Raw genomic sequence first — 18319 nt, 5'->3', positions numbered from 1 at the left:
AATTCACCAGTTGGTCCTTTTGATGGTACCTCCTAGTTCACAAAGCTTTCCTTCACTCTTTTTCATTCTTTTTTCTCCTGTTCTCTTCAGACAGTTCTAAACTTCCTGTCTTCAACCTCCCTGATTCTTTCTTCTGCGTGATCAAGTCTGTTGTTGATCCTCTCCACTGCATTTTTCATTTCTTTCATTGGATTTTTCATCTCCAAAATTTGTTTGGTTCTTTTCTATGATTTCTCTGTGTTAAACTTCTCATTTTATTCATGTATTGTCTTCCTGAAATCACCAAATTATTGCTGTTTTCTTGTAGCTCATTGAGTTTTCTTAAAATAGCTATTTTGAATTCTGTATCAGGAAACTTAAGCGCATCTTGATGTTTTGGGGTTTGGTTATGGGAAAATTACTGTGATCTTTTAGTGGTGCCAAGTTACCTTGATTTTTCATGTTTCTTGGAGTTGTGTGCTGCTGTCTCTGCATTTGAAGCAGCGGTCATCTCCTTCAGTCTTTACTGTCTTCAGGGAAGTAATACCTTCTTTCAGCCCTGCTCGAGATTCTGAGGATTTCTTAGACTTTCTATGGATACATCTGCTCTAAGCTTCTTATTCCCTTCTATAGAAGAAATCTTAAGCTTGTATGCCAGTCTTTATCCTGCAACACACCAAGGTGAGTGCTGACAGCCTCTCTTTTGTTTTCTCAAAGGTGGTGCTACAGCTGAAGTTTGTGGCCTCTCCCTGGCCCACGGATTTGGACCTGCTGCACATGCTTATTTGTCATCTTCCAAAACTCACTCTTGACACTTCCTACAAAAGCAGAAACAGAAAACTGGCCACACTGTGAGGGTGGGGGGCACAGCACACAGGGGATGGAGGTGCCCATAGGCCTACTGAGAGGATCCAAGAGAGAGGCTTTCCCAGCAGCTACTGGGCAGGCTTCTTGATGAAAATCTACCACACAGTTAGTAGGAACTATGTCCCATGTATGTCCTCAGAAAGTGCTATGTACCACTTTCCCAGACTTTCTGCCTCCTAGTCTGGATCTCCAGATTTAGTACTCTGAATAGGGCCAGAAAGAAATGGTCACTTTCAGCAGCATTTACACAGCTGGGGAATCTGGGTGCTCACTCACACACACTCTCTTTTCTGCACTAAAAGAATCGCAGACTGAGGAAACTCTCTTGGCCCTGTGCTGTACTGCCTTAGGGAAGGGGTGATGTGGGTAAAGTCAAACTGTTCTGATCCACTCTAATGTATCCAAACCTTTTTTTTCCTCTGATAAGTACTGGCTGTTCTCCTCTGGAGACCTGGACTTCAAAGGCTCTTTTGTCCACAGGTGACTGTCTAGGTCAATGTTCTCCAGCGGCTCCTTGACTGCAGTCAAGAAAGGCTAGAACTGGCTCATGGGTTACTTTAGAGTCAAAGCCAGGACAGAGGTCTGTCTGCCTATTATGGAATGCACAAGTGGGCAAGACTCCCTCCGGATCCCTTGGTGTACAGTACTGGATCCCACAGGTCCCACAAAAGGCACTCTGTTCATGGATGGATACACAATACTTGTTGGAGATGGTGGGGCAAAAATGAGGAATGTCTTATGCTACCATGATTAAAAACAAATATTTCCCCAATTAGAAAGAAAAGTGTTGCTATAGACAATCAATTCATTTTATTGTTTTGAGTTCAGTGGACAAATGCTGTCCTAAGTAAGAAAAAAAAAATGGTTTACCCTCTCTGGCTTAGGTCACTGCCCTCCGCTGCTGGCCTTCATACCAAACTTCTTTAGGGCAGATCTTAATACAGAAGCCTCTGCATTTTGATGCACATCACATATTTATCTGTTGCAACACAGCCTCTGGCCCACCCTTCCCCTGTTTTGTTCTTTGGAAGTCCTTTTCTTGGGATTAAAACTTCTTAAGCCCTGCATAGTGTTGCAGTCTCTCCCAGTTTGGATTCTAGAATACTTTTTTCTAAACTTTATTTTTTAAGCTTTTATGTTTTTTAAGTAATCTTTACACCCAAAGTGGGGCTCAGACTTACAACCCCGAGATCAAGAGTACATGCTGTACCAACTGAGCCAGGGAGGCACCCTTATAATCTTTTTAACCAGTCTGTCTCCATTAGCTCTCTAAAATTGGGCATTATCTATGGTCCTGCCTGCCCTGAGCCCTCTTTTCATTTTCTGCTTGTTCTCCCTGAAGCATTCCATCCCATTTGTGTGTCCCCAGTTATATTTAACTAGCACCCCATATGGATGCTCCCAGATTCAACCTCTCTCCCAAATCTCAATATATGAATCTTCAGCTCTTAGTCTCCACATGACCTGGTTAACCATCATGGCTCTTTCAAACAGACAGACCCACCCGCAACCACACACCCAGCAACACATACAAGCAGTCCTTTAAAACCTTCACATGATTCACCACTTTAGGCCACTTACCTTGGCTCTACTATCTGAATTTTTCTTCATTGTGAATTTTCCCACTCCTTGCCTGCATGCTTGGCAAAGATTATCTGGCTGAGTCTGATTATCTCCTCAAAATAAATCAAGGTCTTCCAATGGCCTGCTGTCTTTGCCTACTGCTAATAAACTTGCCCAGTTGGAGAACTTCTAAAATTGATAGTGTACTCCACTGCTCATTCTCCTTCAAGCAATCAAGACTGAGACCCACCTACACCTCAAAGAGCGTTAGTACCTTTCTCTGGACACCTGCTTGCCCTCCTGTCCTTTGGTGTCTTAATGGCTCTAGTATCCACATTCCAAGGCTAAGTGAAACCTCAGTCGATTCCTTATTCCCTTTCCTCTCCTTTTTTTTGCGGTAAAACACATAACATAAAATTTACCATCTTTACCTTTTTGAAGTATACAGTTCAGAAGTTTTAAGCAAACTCACATTGCTGTGAAAGCAATCTCCAGAACTACTTCATCTTGCAAATGCGAAACTCCATACTCATTATAGAACTCCCCTTTTCCCCCTCCTACATTCCTTCCTCTCCTTAAACCCTAAAATAAATTCTTTCACAAATCCTGTGGATTTTTTTTCTGTAATGCCAGAGGAAATCATAAGATTTAGTGGTATAAGGGATCTGAAAGGTCCCCTGACACAGCTTTTATGTCAGAGTAACTTCTAAAATTTTCATATTCAATGGCTATCTGGTACATTTTGTGCACATCAACAGGCAGCAAGGCAGTCACACCATTCCTGAACACTTACTATAAGTGGAAGTTCTGCTTTATGTTGCACTAAAACCTTCCTCCCTCTTATTTTGTAACACTGATGCCACCTCTGCCCAGATTAATCTCTCTCCATGCATGAAGTTCCTTCAAGCTTTTACAGAGCTTTGTATTCTCCTAAATTTTCTTCCTATAGTTTATAAATTCCTAAGTCTTCTGACCATTCCTTGTATAATATCGTTTCATGTCTTCACCATCATCCTATCTCCAAATTCAGGGCTTCCATTTGTCAGTCTCTCCCAAAACACGTAACCTGAAAATGAACTCGATTTCACAGATCTAGTCTGACCCAGGAAGAACAGAATGAGATAATCACATCTTTCTAGACACAGTTACGATATTGTTCTTGAGTACACTATCAGCTAAGACTCTAAGATCTTTGGATTGGTTTGACTAATACAAGCCTGATACCTGTCACAAAGCCAAGATAAGAAATTCTTCCTTTTTACTGAGTGATTTCCTATTCAGTTTACTGCACCTCAGGAAGGTACAGAACAAATTAACAGCTACTGCACACTGGCAGTAAAAACACACACAAGGGGATCCCCAAGTGGCTCAGCGGTTTAGTGCCTGCCTTCAGCCCAGGGCATGATCCTGGGGTCCCAGGATCGAGTCCCACATCAGGCTCCCCGCATGGAGCCTGCTTCTCCCTCTGCCTATGTCTCTGCTTCTCTCTCTGTCTCTCTCATGAATTAAAAAAAAAAAAAAAAAACTTAAAAAAAAAAAACAACACGCACACACCAAATGCACTTACAACATATTTACTCAAAATGTAATGCTAAAGAGCAGATCATGTCAGAGTTCAGTCTGTTTCCTCTACTCATACCCGGGGTTACTTCCCATATCCCCAGTCTGGCTTCAATCACCTCCTCTTTACCTTCATTACCTTGGCTCTCTGCTAATAACCTCAACTATGGTTTCTAATCCTTTCATTCGCACGTTGACAGATTGTTCTGTTTATGGCACAGAGTTTTCACTGTGACTTCAGTAACTTGCCTTTACTAGTTTACCACTGCTGCTGAGCAAAGCTAACCTGGTTATGCTGGCATTCAATAATCAGTTCCTTTTCTCTGAACAAATCCCATAACTGAAGTAGGGCATAATTCCCAGTAGTAGAGACTATATCATGAATGTGCAATACATATTAAACACATATATGTATATTTTAAAAAGATCTATTTATTTATTCATGAGAGACACAGAGAGAGAGGCAGAGACACAGGCAGAGGGAGGGGCAGGCTCCTCATGGGGAGACTCATGTGGGACTCGATCTTGAATCCCAGGATCACGCCCTAAGCCAAAGGCAGGTGCTCAACCACTGAGCCACCCAGGCGTCCCTAAACACTTATATTGTGACAATATATGTTAATATATTACACATATATTGAACCTATATGATGTACACATATATTCTTCCCTATATATAAGGATTCTCTTCACTCTTTAGGACAGCTGAGCTTTCCTGTTTGCTTCCCTTCTGCAACTAAAATAAGATTATCAAAAAATGAAAGGACTGTCTCTCCTTTTTTCCTAAGGATTGGTCACACCAGGTCTACTGGGCTCTGGTCCCTCATCCTAAATTAAGTCCAATGGAATCAATAATAAAAGTCTAAAGTTTTGCCTTTTCAGTTTTACACCTAGTGATAAGCTACAAAGTACCCTTTTTGTTTGATTTCTCAACACCCAATACCTTTTTGATCAAAATTAAGTGCCATGAAGATTCCTATAATTCCTCTATATTCCATGTAGTACAGAATTCCATCTGAGAAACGAGGGTAAGTACCTGGATAACAACAGCACTTTAGACCCACAAACAGCTCATCCCTGAGAGACAGAGTGTTTTTGGGAAAATAAAAATCTCCCTGGTTTTCAGTAACCTAATTAATAAAATAAGTTTTAGACTAGATAACTGGTATGGTCCCTGCAAGTGCAAATACTCTGTGATTCTTTCATTCTGAATACTACTAATCTCTAGGGGAAAAAATTACATATATATCTCCAGCAGCTCCGTTAACAGACAGTTTTGGTGAAACCTAGAAACAGCTAAGTCATCTGAATGAGAAAAACTATCAACCCAAAGCAGAGCAGAGAGATTGCATGTCGCTGACTAGGACACAAATGAGAACCATAATGAATGTAAAAATGTAAAAATGATTAATTCCTGCAAGAAGCATCAATTAAGTCCGCATGGATTCATCAAGAACTGCTGTACATCAAATGCTTTCACAGTTCTCCAAAGGAAGAATCTTCTGGATCAGTAGATTAACATTTCAACAGATCCTCAGATAATCAGCACCTATTCCTTAGTATGCATATCACACAGTCAAGGCCAATAATACTACTATTAAAACCACTTTCTCAACACAAGGTTATTTCAAAAGGGCAGCTTTCAAAATCATGGCTTAATTTGACAGATGTTCACCCGAGGCAGTGATTCCTGGCCTAATAAGTTACAGAATGATGGGCAAATGATTGAAGCAGACTGATTGCAGAATAAATAAATAAATAAATAAAATGTTATGGGAACTACTTTTACAGAGAATAAGGCATAATCTAGACACAGTGAATCTGAGTGTAAGTGGAATATTATTGGCTTATAAACTCCTTGTAAGCGGGGGTTAAATCGCACTGAGACTCTTACCACCCACAGCGGCCGGGGTAAAGGCAGGCACATAAACAAGGAGGCTCTGAAAGGACAGACCATTGAGTCTAGGCTGAACGGCCAAGAGATTGCTGGGTAACTGGCATCAGAGAGCAGATTTATGAAGAAACACAAGAGCATGAGGAGGCAGGAAGACGTCAGCACAAAGCTGTTTCAAACACCAACCAGGTGTTCTAAATACCAACAAGGTTCAACATGCCCTAGACCTGCGTTCCAAGGTGGCAGGTGGGTGTATGGAGGAACGATGGTGGTCACAAGCAAGTTTCAGCAGGAAGTCTCAAGGAAGCCAAGAGTATAGATTCTGAGACTGCTGACGGCAGAAGAAAGGAAGAAGAGAGGGAAGAGGCAATATAGGTGTTGAAGACACAAGTAGACGTGGAGGCCTAGAGAGAAAACAGGCTGCAGGCCGCCAGCCAGTCGGCATAGAGCCAAGGATGGTGACAGGGACAGAATGACCATCTGAACCATCCCAGGGGGTTGGGGGAGTAGGCCCCTGAGGAAGTTTGCCCCCAACATGCAGGTGTCAGGGGAAAGCAACATTTCACTTAAGACCTAGGGAGAGGGGACTCACGTGAAACGTGAAAACAACTGGGCATATAAAAAAGTATGGTCATTGTGCCAGGATTGTGGAAAGGCTAAAAGGAGGGCCACGCAGGCCAAGGTGCAAATAGACAACAGGGTTAAGAGCAAGAGGAGGGCGAAAAAGAAACTCAAAGTATGTCAGTGACTGGAGAAGACTTCTTTGCAGGTTTTCCTTTACTGAGGAACGCGGAGTGTTCGCCGATCCCAGAATTTCAGCTGGAACACTGGCTTGAAAATCGTACTGCAAATCTCCCCAGAGATCACCAAGAACTGATGCAAGGAGCTTCGCAAATTTTTAGTGTGGGGAGAGGTGAGATGAAGGAATGATGAAAAATCTAAATCTATTGTTTCCTTACATCTGTTTGAAATTCTTACAGTTCTACAACCGGCAACTTTCGTCACCACAGAAGGCTAAATAAAATTCTTATTTCAAGTTAAAATTAAAATCTAACTTCCAGAACAGTCTGGGACATTGAAACTAGTAGGTTCAGTTTTTAACTCCTCTATATTTTTATCCGGGAGAAAATGCTAAAAACAAAGGTATTTGTGATTTGGGAAACTGTTAAAATACAGGCACCACTCAAAACACATGGGAAGTAAAAGCACCCACGAGCCGGCATTAGCCAAACAAGTCTATACAACTTGGAATTAGGTGTGAAATTTTTCTTCTGTAGGCATGAAGCAAAAATAATCTCATATTCCTTTTTAGCTAAGAAAATGCTCATTCAAGAGCATTACAAAGGCTGATCAGTCCAGAACACCATGCCTCAACACGCAGATCATTTAACCTGGCTGGTCTGTCACCCTCAACTGCCTCCCATTTGGAGAACATATTGCTACATGCCCCGATGAAGTGGCGTGGGCCGGCGTGGGCCGGCGAGGGCCGGCGTGGCAGGCTGTGACCGCCAGCATCAGCTGCTGAAGCCACGGAGTGTAGCAGGGCAAGCAGCAAGGATTTACACCCTCCCTGCTCAGACTTTCTACCCTGCCCACTAGTTTCTCACATTTTTACTTTCTTTAGAAATGTGGTATTAGGGCAGCCCGGGTGGCCTTCAGCCCAGGGCGTAATCCTGGAGTCCTGGGATCGAGTCCTGTGTCAGGCTCCCCTCATGGAGCCTGCTTCTCCCTCTGCCTGGGTCTCTGTCTCTCTCTCTCTCTGTGTCTCTAATGAATGAATAAATAAAATCTTTTTAAAAAATGTGATATTATGAAAAATAAGCATGAGTTCATAGAAGAGATCTCCATGGAACACCTTAATTCTTTCATCACACCTGTACAATTTAATTTATTCTAATTAACACCAGAGAACTCATTTCCATTCTGCAGGAGAAACCAATGGGGCAGATCTTATGTCCAGAATCTCTGTGAGTTTCCAAAGGACAGGAGTGCTCCAGCCTCTGAAGTACAGGGATGCTTGGGATCCGAAAGTACCCTAAGGTGAAGCGAGCCCTCTTTCCTTCCCCATCCTCTCTCTCTATCGGCTCCCTTCTCTCCTTCCTTCTTTGCACGTCGGTCTGTTTGTCTGTCTGAACCCCTTCTATTGCTCTGTATTCCTTCCTTTCTCTTTTTCTTTCTTGCCTGTCACAGGCCCTACTGAGCCCACCATCTAGGACAGAAAAATTAAAAAAGGTGTTAACTTTCTCAAATGCCACTGTCCCGCTTCACTCTCTCAGATACTTAGACATGCTCTGTGATTTGAATTTGAAAGTAATTTAGGAGTTTGAGTAGATCTTCTGGATGCACAAAGTGCTTGAATTGTAAAAAGAAAGGGAGGGAAGAAGGGCTAAAAAACAATTATTTGTACTCAGCAGGAAAACAAACAGTTCTCCTTCTGTGCGGACTCCTTACCTCCCCACCTCCTATTGCTTTAAAATATAAACAACCAGATATTTTCACTAGAAAGAACTGTTTTTTAGTATTATTCTGAATTATTTACGTTAGAAAGTTTGTTATTAATATACCAAAGTATATGGAAATAGATTCTCTATGAGAAGTTGGTCACTGGGATTTTATTTCTCTAAAATTATAAGGATGGGGCACCTGGGTGGCTCAGTCGATTGAGGGTCTGCCCTCAGCTCACTCAGGTCATGATCTCTAGAGTCCTGGGATCCAGCCCCAAGTAGGGCTTCCTGCTCAGCGAGGAGTCTGCTTCTCTTTCTCTCTTCTGCCCCTCCCCAGAGCTCATGCTCTCTCTCTCTCTCTCTCTCAAATAAATAAAACCTTTTAAAAAAATAAATTATAAGAATGAAATAGATGAAATAATGACAGAATTGCGTCAAATAACACAAGAGGATGCAAAAATTCATCAAGATGTAGACTTGCCGCTCAGATTTCATTAAAAAGTTTACATGGAAAAAATAATAACAGAGGAAGGGGATAGTTAATAACAGAGGGGTATACAGTTGAAACAAGACTTTCCATGAATTGACAACTCGTAATGTTTGATGATGAGTACTGTGCTATTTTCACGTGTTGCAATTTTTCATAATAGAAGATGTCGTTAAATGTTACTTATAAACTCGAGCAAATGTAAGATTCAAAAGCGTGGTATAAAAGCAGTATATCCTTTACGACTAGGCTTTGATGGGGGCGCTTAGTCAGGTAAGCGTCTGACTCGTGGTCTCCACTCCAGTCATGATCTCAGAGTCATGAGATTCAGCCCCGAGTGTTGGGCTCCACACTCAGCAGCATCTGCTTGAAATTCTCTCTCCTTCTCCCTCTGCCCCTCTCCCTTTCTCTAAAATAAATCTTTAGAAATAAATACACAAAATAAAATATAGTGCATTAAACAGTAAGAATTAAGAGTATCCGGCTGGCTCAGTCAGTTGAGCATCCAACTCTTTCTTGGTTTGCAACTCAGGTCATGATCTCATGGGTCATGGTATCGAGCCCCAAATAGCGTTCTGTGCTTAGTGGGGAGCCTGCTTTTCTCCTCCCACTGCCCCTCCCCAACCCTGCACACACTCTCTCTAATAAATAAATAAATCTTTTTCAAAAAATTAAGAATTAGTTTTTCTTTATAATTTTATTGAAAAGGACATAAACTGTCCACAAAAAATTCTTTGCGTAACTATGAAGGACTCTACAAACTAAGACACAGAGGGGTTTAAATTCTGGTGGATAACTCTTCACATTCTGTAGTGTGCTACAATACATTTAAGATTTTAAATAACAACAACAAAAAAAAGATTTTAAATAACAGAAAGAAATAATTAAATGTGATAAAAATCTCCTAAACACACGGCACATGAGTTGGTTCTGAGAGAAGCAGAACCAAGAGTTCCAGTACATCACGTGAATTATGTGTGGACATCTTTTGCATGAATCCTGTTTACTCATTCTGTCCCCAGTCCCTTTCCCTTTCTCTTAAAAGTCAGTAATGTGTATCAAGTCACGTGAGACAACTAGCTGCCCAGGAAAGATATGTTAAACAGTGATTGTTTCATGACCAAAAAAATTATCAAAAAAAAATATACAAGCCTCCTTCATTTTCCCAATAGAAATCACTTATAACGGGCACGTTATGTCTAGAGTTAATGGATCCTGCAGATTTAGAGAGAAAATTTTCTATTTAGCTGAAGAACAGCTGAAGAACACTGGAACACATCAGTGAATCCAAATTTGTCTTGGGTTTTTCTTAAAATGCCTCATCCTACTCAAAAGGATTACATGAATATCATTACATTTTACAGGCATTCCCCAACTTACAGAAGAGTTGTGTGCTGAAAGTTCATCTGTAAACAAGCTTTCTGAAATTCAGATCACATTTTCCCACTGAAAGAATTTTATAAAAGGTAGTCAGGCCAACAAGGCCACCCCAAAGAAATCTATAAAGTTCAAATTTCCTGGACCCACTATGTCTCACCACAGCACAGTGGGTTTTCTTTTTCTCTAACACCCTACCATTATTTCTTTGGCAAATACCATAGAGATTCTAGCATCATTCCTCTTCAATGCTTTGTGCATGCACGTGTATACATACACGTGCACACATGCACACACCCTTATCCAGGTCTACGTGCCACAGTGTCCCCTACTCGTCCGAGTAAGCACCGTGAAGCGGAGCTGAGACAAGGGGCTCTTGCACTTGAAGGCTGGAGGAAGTTGAAGTTCTAATGCATATTAAGGGGCAGTGGTCATGGTAGGTTCTATAGTAACTGTTCTTATTGGGGCTCACAAATACAGGACAGAGATGGTGGGTTATAACTTCCACCAGGTTTATCTTCCCATAGATGGTTAAAAAATTAGAAATTTCCTAATAATCACTTTTAATATGTATCTTCTAAATGCTTATAAACTCAGAGCAAAATAAATTAAGGGTTACTTTTTTGTACTTCAGCTACATCCAAAAGTTTAACAAGCAACTCTCTGCCTGGACTGGAGAGATGGGAGATCAGAGGGTCCTATACAGCAGCCAGAGTGATGGCTTCCTTGATAACAGCAATGGGCTGCCCTCTGCCACGGGAGGGCCTGGGAACTAGTGTCAAAGAAGAAAGATGCCTATATTCTGGATCCAGTTTTCCACTCTGCCCAAAGGCAACTAGACTTCATCGCCTTGAAAATTTTTAGGCCACAAAACTGTGGCTTCAAGAAAAGGGTGTACACAGCTACAGGGATAAAACGATTTAATTTCATATGCAAACATTTCCTCATATGTCTGTTAATTTGACAATTTGAAAGATAAAGACATGGGGATGCAGTACTCGCATAAAACTAGCTATTCTATTCTTTAGGCCCAATACCAATTTCTAGAGTTTTTTTTAAGTTCAGAATTTTATAAACATGCTTCAGTTAGGTAGTGACACATTATAAGTTTTTAAATGTATTTTTATAAACTCCAGATCCAGAAACATGATAGAACTTTCCAGAAATCACTACAGAATTACATCAGAACTCAGAGGAGTTCTAGACTCCTCCGTCTCAAAGTCAGCCGAAGTCTATTCCACTTGCCTGCATAGGTGTTGGCTTTGTTCAGGAGGTCTGTGCATGCATGCATATCAGCAAAAGCCCGAATTCCTAAGCAGTTGACAGGGTGAAGCTGAGATTCCAAAAATTCACAGCAAGTCTTCTTCACATCCTGTAACTGTAACAGACCAGCTGCGGGGAGAAGTACCTGCAACATGCAATTAAGTCCGGTTAGGCAGGTGGATGGGGGAACACTCACTATTTAGCACTGCTCTACAGATCACAATACATGCAGCCATAACTTGCGATCTGCATCCAGACCCAAATAGTCCACAGATCCAAACGCTCCATGGAAAGGAACGCAACGTTTGCAAAAAGGGTGATGCCCCACGTTCCCCAAAATTTCTACAGAATATCTGTCAAAGATCCTGTCTTGGTCTTTGAACCTAAGAAATACCCAGGTCATATTAGGTTAATGGTTCTTTTTTATAAGCACAAACAAAATGTACCTTTGAATTTAAAAACATAAATTATTAGCATGCTAGGGGGTGCTATGGTTCAGTGGAAATGGTCGTTTTTGACCCTCAATTCAAGAAGTCATGAGCTTCAGTGATTTGTGGGGAAGGCCTGAGCCCAAAGTAATACATACCACAACAAAGCCTCATTTTGCTCTCCCACTGTCTGAATAGCACAATAAACTGCTTTCCTTAGAGGACAGTACAATTTTAAATTCAACAGTCTCAGTACAAGCACTTTCTCTAAAATGTAATAAATGTGCTAAAAAGGAAAACACAAAATGCAATTACCTAATACTAACTTTTTAATTTGTATTCGAATAACTCCAAGAGATTTTGTATTAATTATAAGTTTTTCTGTAGGATTTAACCAGTATCTTCACTATCAACACTACATCCAATACTACAACTGCTTTTCAAAATAGGTCAATAATGGAAACATTTTTTTCTTGTAAGTGAATTAGTGTGAAGCTATGTTAAGTACCACATTTGAAAGTCAAATTAAATAGGAAAACTTCATTTAAAAGAAAAAGTTCTTGAACATCTGCTGCTCTTTTATAAAAGCCAAAAGAAAAAAATAAACCTCAGCTATTAGAACAATGGTCAATTTTAGAAAAGATCGCATTAGCATAAAAAGATAAATAAAACCTAAGTTCCTTCAGGAATTGACTCTCATATATGCCAAGCTGTAGTCCAAAGAAAAAGAGAGAAAAGAAACAGTAGTTTGGGATACCTTTTATAAATTTTCTATCTCTATGTAATAAATCTTAAATGCAGAAAAGAAAGAGTGTGTTCACGTCTTTCTGTAACACAATCTAGTCTATTTTTTTAAAGGAACCAAAGAAGTTTTACCTTCCAGATCTGGAGGCTGCATGTGTGTTAACCCACATGTACACAATCAAATGGTCAGGAATTAAGGACTGAAGAGAATAATTTCATGTATTTTAGTGCAACTTCACCAACTAATATTAGTTTTCTCTAAAAATACAGCAGCATCTAGCGACCTTTTCCTTCTGAATTTAAGAAAAATAAAGTGCAAATAAAGCTGTTTAGAGCCAAACCTTTTGTATAATATGTATAGAGCGTTTCATTATGTTATGAGAATCATCTCCATGGAAACCTTTAGTTGTTGATAATTTGCAAATTGGAGGTTTTTCTACGCTGGTATAATTGTGCTCTGAAGCAACATAAAGTACATTCCAAGATGCTTAACAGTGCTGCCATTTAATTCAGCAAACACATATAGTTAAGAAAGTGGTCTTCAGTGTAAGATTTAATCTCTGTGAAATTTGCATAAATAGTAACGATCACCCATCTAATCAGCATTTTCCCAGAGACAATACAGTGTGGGAAAGCAGTATTGAACCCGGTGGTAATCCAGAAAGACAGGAGCCCTGGGGGGAAAAAAAATCAGCGAGCAGATACGGGCTCACTCATTCACTGTTGGTAGGAGTGTATACTGGCTCAGTGTTCTTGAAACCCAATTTGCCCATTTCAATCAGAATTACAAACGCATGTATCCTCCAACCCAGCAATTTCATGTACACATACACTAACAAATGCACAAAAATCTCACGTGCACAAGACATTCACTGAACACCACTGTGGGTTAACAGCGGAAGTTAGGAAAAAGCCTACATGTCCACTGCAAGGAGACTGATGAAACGCTTGTATCCTCCATTCAACAGAATACTCTGCAGTCATTCAAAACAATGAGGAAACTGTATGAATGAGACAGTTTCTAAGATATATTCCTAAGTGAAAAAAACCAGTGATTGATTCAGACTATGCTAACATACACATATACATCCTCACTTACACACACATCTATCTAAAAGAGCAGCTACAGCAGGCGTTTAAAATTTTTATTTTGCTTCCTCACCTTCGACTTCATCACTACCAAGCCCAGATCTACCTTATAAGGAGACTGAAATTCATGAACCGTAGAGTAAGTATGCCAGCGACAGAAAAGTCATTTCAATTGTAGGCCATGTAGCTAGAAATTCACGTGTAATTTTTAATTGATGGCAATGATGAGTCAAGCGGTCCCATGCTTGGCAAATAATATGACGAAATACACCTTAAGTGTTAGTCAAATGTATAAAACAAGTTTATTCATAATATCCTTCTGTCTGTAAATCCTTTAAAAATGCCTCAGTTTTATGATGTAATTTTACTAGGACTAAATTTCAATAGCTCATAATTATTAATTACACACAGCTTCAAAAACAATGAATAATTGGCCCAGGCTTACTAACATGACCCACGGTGACCATCAGTTACTCATGATGAAAACAGGAAAGCAGCCAGGGGCACATCAACTTTCTAGATTACTTTATTTATTAGATAGCCAGCAAAAACAAGACAAAATAAAAAGTGCTCCTAATTTCAGACGAACCATATCCCACAACCTGCACCACTCAAACCACTGGCAACCTAAGAGCCTTGGGGTCAAATCAAATCAAACCCTAATTCATCTGATAAAGAAACCAAATCCTAGAAGAGGCCAAAAGACGGGACCACGTGGTACAGCTGGTCAGTAGTAGAAAGCTAAGAATATGATCAACTTTGCCAGCCTTTGGTCTACAATTCTTTCCTCTACCTTGAGCCCTCTCTGTAGGTGCAGACTGGAAGTGTTTGTCCAATTTCTAAGTATCCAATGCTTCTCTTTTCAGCAAGAGTAATAAAGATGACAATCACTTCAACAATACATTCCTGCAATTGCTTCTACTTACTGAGTAATTACTCCATCAGGCACTGTGCTAAGCAATTGGCAGGCAATAATATCTCATTATCCCCATTATATGCAAATGAATACAGAGCTTGGAGAAGCTGGGTAACTTGCCCAAGGTCACACACCTGGTGTGGGACAGGTCAAGTCGGCACGAGAGCAGTCTTAACTACAGTGAGTATGATGCTTTTGGATGGCACCCACGTGAACATTCTTATGTCAATAGGAGTAGGTTTTTCAAATTATTTATTCCAATAATACATAACTCTTAAGTTCACTTATTTAAAGCAAGAATTGAGTCAACGTAGGGAAAAACATTAAACATTTAATAGCGTCAGCAGTAGAGAATACGGTAAAATCATATGAAGGTGACACACAAATTACTAAACTTTAAAAACCTCTGGTTTGGGAGATCACATTTAGTACTCTAATCCTTCAACATGCGATATCGTTCTGGTTCTTATGGCTTTTGTGTGTCACTGGAAAGGGAGCATGTGCTTTAAATCCGGAGCCATCACAACCCCATGGCATATTTTCTACAGAGTGGATAAACTCTACTATTAGTAACAAATGTGGAAAACACCTACCAATGTAAAGAGGTGGTTTCTTAATTTGCTATTTAGGTCACAAAAATATCTTGGGCATTGTAATTAAGAGGTCTGAAGAATAAATTTATGCCTTTAAAACTAATTTTTCTGAGCTCCCTAGAGCAAAGGTACAGTTGAATCGTGCTGCTTCTTACATGAAGTGGAATTATATTGACACAATAAACCTCCAGCCACATAGCGTTATGACCTAACGGAAAATTTCCATTTGCTCCATTTTCCACATCAACGCTGAGATTGATGAAAATAACCCTAAGGCACTCTACGATCTAAAGGATATTCCAAAACATCAAAGAGAAAGCAATTATGTTTGTTATATAATACAAATGTTAATGATATAGTCTAAGAATCGAAAAGTGATTAATTCCCACAGAGTATATATACCAGGGGAGGGCCACACTCCAGAAACTGAAATACTTCTCTCGATTATGTCGAGGCCTAAGAAATACATAAAGCTGGCAGTGGGTCTTGGGGTCCAGGCCTCACCTCTCCTTCCAGCAGCCTCGTCCTCATTCCCCGTTAGTTCTCTTCTACCAGCCCTGAGCGCTCCACTCACAAGCTGGTGTCCTCACCACGATCTCTCAGGCCCTCTCAGCTCACCACTAACAGCTTCACACGGGCTTCATCTGCTTTGTAACACCTACCACTGTCAGAAGTGAGGTTACGTATCTGCTCCCATGTTCGTTTCCTGCCTGTCCCTCTGCAGAAGAATGCATGCCCTGGGACGGGGCGGTGGGGGGGGGGGGGGGGGGTGTCACATCAGTCTTATCCCCATTGCAGCCTCAGGTACTAGAAGAATATCTAGATGCATAATAAATGAATCAACCTGAATGTACTCCCATGGGCATTTGTATTTTAAAAGAGATACAATTTTGGCTGTCCTTTGACCCAGAAATACAAAATCTTATTTCTAGAACGTGTCTATATGGGACACTTATGTCCTAATGCAAACCTTCTCAGCCCCATTTCTTGCTCAAGCCACCAGGGCAGCAACCAGGTCCAAGTAGACTATGATCACCTCCGTGAAAAGGTAACTCAACAGTGCGTCACCCCCACCTCCTACCATACCTCTCTCTGGCTTCCAAGCCAGGGAATGCACTGGGGACTCACACCTGCACCATCTAGAAGCACAGAGTTTGCTTTCAAACAAACGCTTGTGGGCCCAGCTCTGACTGATGGAGAACGGTCCAAAGAAAGATGAGAGCTAAATGCTTCCCCTCTCTTCTCCCAAGCAGATAGTTCTGAGACACATTTCGTTAAGTCTCCTCAGATGGTTCTGGTGAAAAGCCAGGAAAAGTTAAATGCTTTTCTGGTCCTTGGAATCCTAGCCAAGATAGCAATGATAAAGGCAGCTGTTTTTTCAGTGATTATCACCTACCACTCACCAGACACTGCTTCGGTTTGGCCTGTCCTCTGAGTACCATGAGTGTCAAAGGCCTATGATCATCAAACTAGCGTTTTGTAGAATTTTACGCAGGCCCTACACATTACTCTTCTTGTGAAAAGCAGTATCTTTAAGCACTAAGAAAAACATGAAGCAAAAGAATATGACTGGGTAATTAAATAAACAACTTCAAGTCTATCATTTTGGTAAACATGAAAAATGTATTTTCACCAAGATGTGCTGATTTCCAAAATATGGAGACAATAAAACCCTAAACATTTTACCCTTGGAGTCGTTTTCTGAAATGAACAAAGAAGCAGGGGGGAAGCCACCACTGATTAGAGAAGACAAGTGGAACATTAGACATGGAAGGCACCCGAGACAAACAATTAGCACCCGTGTGACACTCTTACACCAGCTGCACATTTTAAAGTAAGACGCTTTCATCCTACTTCACTTTGTTTGACAAGCCAAATTACACATAAGATGTTTCGCTTAGACAAGTACACTCCTTCTGCTTGGCTATTAGGATCTGCAATTTATTTTCAGCTTGGGCATTTACTCCATAGGGGGAAATAATTTATGTAGTGAGTCTTTCAAATCCTCAGCCATTAGCAGTGTGTTTATTAGAGAAGACTATCAAGGGGTCTGACTGCTCCAGACACAAGATTTCCAGATGTCTATGAAAACAGCTCAGTCACTATTAACTTTACAGTAAGTGCACAGCTAAAAAGCAAGTTTTTATTAATTTCCAGCCATTTTATATCCATATTCATTTAAAGAGCAAGGGGGGCACCTGAGTGGCTAATTCAGTTAGATATCCAACTCTTGCTTTCAGCTCAGGCGTGATCTCAGGGCTGTGGGATGGAATCCTGCATCAGGCTCTGCACTCAGTGGCGAGGCAGCTTGAGATTCTCTCTCTTACCCTGCCCCCACTCCTTTTCTTTTCTCTTTATTTAAAAGATAAATAAATCTTTTAAAAATAAAATACAGGGATCCCTGGGTGGCGCAGCGGTTTGGCGCCTGCCTTTGGCCCAGGGCGCGATCCTGGAGACCCGGAATTGAATCCCACGTCGGGCTCCCGGTGCATGGAGCCTGCTTCTCCCTCTGCCTGTGTCTCTGCCTCTGTGTGTGTGTGTGTGTGTGTGTGTGTGACTATCATTAAAAAAAAATTATAAAAAAAATTAAATAAATAAATAAATAAATAAATAAATAAAAATAAAATACAGAGCAAGCGCCTCATGTGTCAGGAATGACCTGAAAACAAACAGGGAAACAACTGTTCAAAGGGCACGAGGAGAGGGAAGAAATTATTCCCAAACTTAAGCTATATATGTTGTTGGATCAAAAAAAAAAAAAAAAAAAAAACCCTCATTATGAAACGTAAGCTTTTTTTTTTTTTTTTTTTTCTCTAACGAAAGGGAATTTATTTGTTCTACTGCATATGCCTTTCAGGAAAAGGCCATTTCTAACCTATAGCAAGCAATAGCTGAGAGGTGATTATAGACAGGGAATTACTTTGCATTTCTAATTCACTGAATTTGGAGCATCTGATCTTACTGTTCAATTCTGCAAGGGTAAAGAAACCCACCTATTCAAAGTGAAGATAACTGAAGGGGAAAAAATAGGATGGAGATGATACAAAAACTGTATTCAAAGGAGAGTGATGCGATGTAGGAGAATGAAATTGGACCCTCCTCTCAATCTCTACAC

General features: G+C 40.5%; 1 protein-coding gene across 1 annotated transcript in view; it reads right to left on the bottom strand.

Annotated features, from left to right (window-relative positions):
• The window catches only part of KLHL2 (kelch like family member 2), a 99063-nt gene that overhangs the window by 30943 nt on the left and 49801 nt on the right, over nt 1–18319 (bottom strand). Inside the window, exon 5 of the mRNA XM_072724990.1 lies at nt 11417–11579. Coding sequence (XP_072581091.1) covers nt 11417–11579 — 163 coding nt within the window. The remainder of the gene's footprint in view (nt 1–11416; nt 11580–18319) is intronic.

This window comes from Vulpes vulpes, chromosome 10, assembly GCF_048418805.1.
Source record: "Vulpes vulpes isolate BD-2025 chromosome 10, VulVul3, whole genome shotgun sequence".
Classification (NCBI taxonomy): Eukaryota; Metazoa; Chordata; class Mammalia; order Carnivora; family Canidae; genus Vulpes; species Vulpes vulpes.
The sequence above is the reverse complement of the archived record's forward strand: the minus strand, read 5'-3'. Positions and strand labels throughout refer to the sequence as shown.